General features: G+C 45.9%; 1 protein-coding gene across 1 annotated transcript in view; it reads right to left on the bottom strand.

Moving 5' to 3' along the window:
* ATP8A1 (ATPase, aminophospholipid transporter (APLT), class I, type 8A, member 1) overlaps positions 1-1,563 on the bottom strand; it is a 179,198-nt gene extending 177,635 nt beyond the window's left edge. Inside the window, exon 1 of the mRNA XM_006776615.2 lies at positions 1,518-1,563. Within this exon, the coding sequence (XP_006776678.1) occupies positions 1,518-1,563 (46 nt within the window). The remainder of the gene's footprint in view (positions 1-1,517) is intronic.
* Positions 1,564-4,060: the final 2,497 nt, after the last annotated feature.

The raw sequence follows: 4,060 nt of genomic DNA, 5'->3' as shown, positions 1-4,060 counted from the left end.
CCGCCTCATTAGCAGAGCTAAGGATGTCCGACTGCAGCTTAGGCCTGCTCCCCGCTGGCAAGTGGACATCCCCCGAGGGCTCCCGGGCTGCCAGAGGGATGTCTGATTGCCAGCTTAGGCCCAATCTCCCAAGAAGCAGGCCTAAGCCAGCAGGTGGTCATCCACTGAGGGGTTCCAGACTGTGAGAGGGCACAGGCCAGGCTGAGGGACCCCACCCCTTGAGTGCACAAATTTTTGTGCACCGGGCCTCTAGTAGGACATAAAGATGAAGCACAGACAAAGGCCAGGTGGAGACAGGTGAGATACGGCATTAAAAAAGCACCCAGGCTGGGTCTGAGGGCACCTGTCATGCTTGTGAAGAAGTCTGATGGCATCCTCCGGTTGGCAGCCAGCTTTCCAGGTAGACAGGCAGGGAGTGAGAGTCACGGTTTACACTCGGCACTCGGATGTCACACGGCTCCACGTAAGTACTGTGACCCTCATTTTACAGTTAGACACATCAGCAGCTTGGCCCATGGTCAGTCACATGGTTCATAATTTTCTTTCACTGCATCATGTGTTAGATACACTAGCTTTCCCTCCTAGTTTCATAGAATCCAAATTTCACATATGTATTAATACAGACCAAATGTTTGTGCCCCTCCAAGATTCATCCCTCAAAGGGATGGTATTTGGAGGTGGGCCTTTGGGAAGTGATTAGGACACGAGGGTTGAGCCCTCATGAATGGGATTAGTGCCCTTGGAAAAGAGACCCCAGAGAGATCACTCATCTCGTCCATCATACGAGGACACAGCGAGAAGACAGCTATCTCTGAACCAGGAAGTGGGTCCTCACTAGACACTCAATCTGCTGGCGCTTTGATCTTAAGCTTCCCAGCCACAAAACTATGACGTTTTGTTACAGCAGCCCAAACAGACTAAGACATGGGTTATCCAACAGAGGCACATCAACCTTCAACATTCTTAAAGATGTTCCTAATGACAGTGCAAAGGGCACAGTGGACTGTTCATGGCACCGCACCTAAACAGAGAGCCTCAGGAATGAACACCAGGTCTCTGCTCTGCTCTGAACTGATACCCTCAGGCTGTACTTTATGTAACTGGACTGCTGGGGGCCTGGGTCCTTGGATGTTCTTAGCTGAGGAATTAGACGTCACTCATCCCAACATACACATTTATATTAGGGTCTCAAAGGCTGCTAGGGGGAGTTGGACATCACATCTCCTCACCTATTAATTTGTATTCAAGAATTTCTATGAAGCAAAGGACAAAGGAATTAGAATCAACCCCTTCCCCAACATGAAAGCTAGAGTAATTAAAACAATTTTGATGGACCAGTATGTCCCCAACCAAGGTCTGATAATAAGGGACCTTTAAGAATTGACAGAAGTGTGGAATGACCAGTCACTATGATGCGCACTGACCACCAGGGGGCAGATGCTCAATGCAGGAGCTTCCCCCAGGCGGTGTGTGCAATCCCACAGGGGGAACACCACTCTGCCAGAAGCCACGCTCACAGCTGGCGAGTGCAGCGGCGATGGTGGGAGCCTCTTGTGCCTTCATGGCAGCGCTAAGGATGTCCGACTAACGGCTTGGGGAGCAGGCCTAAGCCATCAGTTGGACATCCCCTAAGGGCTCCTGGACTCTGAGAAGGTGCAGGATGGGCTGAGGAACCCTGCCCCAGTGCATGAATTTCATGTCCTAGGCCTCTAGTACAAAATAACATTGAATGTAAACTGTAGTTGAAAAATAAAACAAAAGGTAGGACCAATAGAGGAACGGAATGGTTCCAGGCACAGAATACTGTGGATGCCATAGGCTTTCTTCACTCAGGCACAATGGAAAAGCCTTGGAAAGGTAGGGCATGTGCATCTGATATGGAGCACAACCCTTGGGGCTGTCAGTACGACCCCTGAGCAGCTATGATACTCAAGGAGGAAGATCTGCACCAAAAATAAGGAGGCGAGGCACTCAGACAGTGGGAGACGGTGGTCACGCTTGCCCTGTTTACTTAGGGCTCCAGTGAGGTTGGCCGCACAGGCTCTTTCACCAGCACTGACACACAGCAGTGCCACAGGCACCTGAGGCCCACTCCCAGGATGTCTGAAGGCCGGAGGTTGCAGGTACCAATTTGTGTATGTACCTGATAGCAGGTAGCAGTGATCAAGGCATAGATTCTCAGGAATACCGAGTGAATGCACCCAACCTCAGAGGTCCACAGGAATATCTCATGAAGACATCTGGGAATAAGACTGGCATGCTTACTAATTTGGAATGTGAGAGTTTGTACTGTTATGATTAGAATCTGCAATGAACTCTTACCTTACATTGTAGAAATAGGCAGGATAGGTTTGGACATATGGTAATGCGTCTACCCAGACTCCCTTTGTGTAGAAGAGAAGCAAGGCTCTTCCATTGAAATGAATGAACCAATCCTTGGAGGAAGGGAGGCAGCGATTTTGATCTCATATTCCTTCTGGGTTACGGATGAAAACACATTCCCTACATTCAAACTAATTTGAATTATATTATTATAAATAATTAATATATTATTAATCTTTTTATTATATAGGATTACTTTCAACATGCACCAAAAAACTCTATTTTTATGCTTCTTTTTAATTTCATCTTCAAATAGCCACCTTCAACAGCTATGATGATCACACCTGGGCAATGCCTTCACTGAGATGCTGATGTACAGAGATGGCAAAGGTCCCTCCACCACTCTGCCCCAAAGAAGGTAAAACTAAGATGGTACAGTTGCCATTCCTTCCTATACACAGTTTGTCCTTTGCTTTAAGGAGGGAAGCTGTGCCTCCTGGGATCTGTTTAATAACTCAGAGAGCTTGTTCACATAAATCATTAAAGATCACCAGTAGCTCTTCATCCACCTGTCTTTTCTCCCAAAGACTTACCAAGAATGGAGTCAGCTTTTGTGTCTTCCCCTCATGAAAGGCACATGGAGGAGAGTGAGGCCAGATCTATCAACAGTTCTCATGGAGGCTTCATGGAAAGTGGGGCTTTCATTGCCCTTAAGTCATGCAAAAGGTTTTAGCTACTGAATGTGCTACAAGGAGATATTTGTATTACTAAATAAGGATATACAAGCAGCTTTGATAAGGATATCCTATTTCAGCTTCCAGCAATAACTTTCTGGATCAAGAAAACATAGGGTGATGATGGTCAGCACCCTAATCACAGCCCTGAAGTGAACACGTGCTCATCTTCCCCTAAGAGTGTTAGGCCATTAAGCCCTCTTAGTGGTTGTATGTCAAACTCAGGTTCTCCCACTGGTTACTTATGTGACCCCAAGCAAACCACATAGTCCCTGGGCGGTGCAAAAATTCCCTCCACCTACCTCCTGTGACCCCTTTCTTCCTTCTTTTTTTATCCATATTATTACAAAAGTGAGGAAGGTAGGCTAATAATCTTAGGTTCTTTTCCAGCTCCAAAGTCCTGGGAAATTCATAGCTACTGGGCACCAGGAAGGAAAAAAGTCAAATCTCATTTGTTTAGAAAAACAGGACAGTTTAAAAATAAAATACAAAATTTCCCTACTGGAGCCAGACGTTTCACAGCAACGGCTGCCTGCCATAATCTGCTATCAGAACTCATCACAGGGCCAAATGGTGTTTGTGGTCATGACAAAATCTTCTTATTTGAAAAGGTAAATAGTGACTATACTTGGTTGCCAGCAACTACTGTACCTGGCACTCACCTGTTGACCAGTGACTACTGGGTTACTGAGTGTGTTGACTGACATATAGTCTTTCTTTCTTCCTCTGCCTAGATTCATGATCACATGCTCATATGCCCACAGAATGACAGAATAGCGAAGAAAAGTGCTCAATAGTTATTGAGTGAAAGGTTTTTAGTCCTTTCATACAATGACAACAGAATTATCACCTCTGAAATTTCCCATTTCTCATCACAGATACCATGAGCAAATCAGTACGTCCATTGTTCAGTCATTCACTTATTCATTCAACACATACATTCATTAGAAGTTGAACACTGTGCCTACTATGTGGCAGCCATCTTTATAAAAGCTGCTGAAACA

Source organism: Myotis davidii, unplaced genomic scaffold, assembly GCF_000327345.1.
Source record: "Myotis davidii unplaced genomic scaffold, ASM32734v1 scaffold629, whole genome shotgun sequence".
Taxonomy (NCBI): Eukaryota; Metazoa; Chordata; class Mammalia; order Chiroptera; family Vespertilionidae; genus Myotis; species Myotis davidii.
Note: the sequence above shows the minus strand (reverse complement) of the source record. Positions and strands in the feature narration are given on the sequence as shown.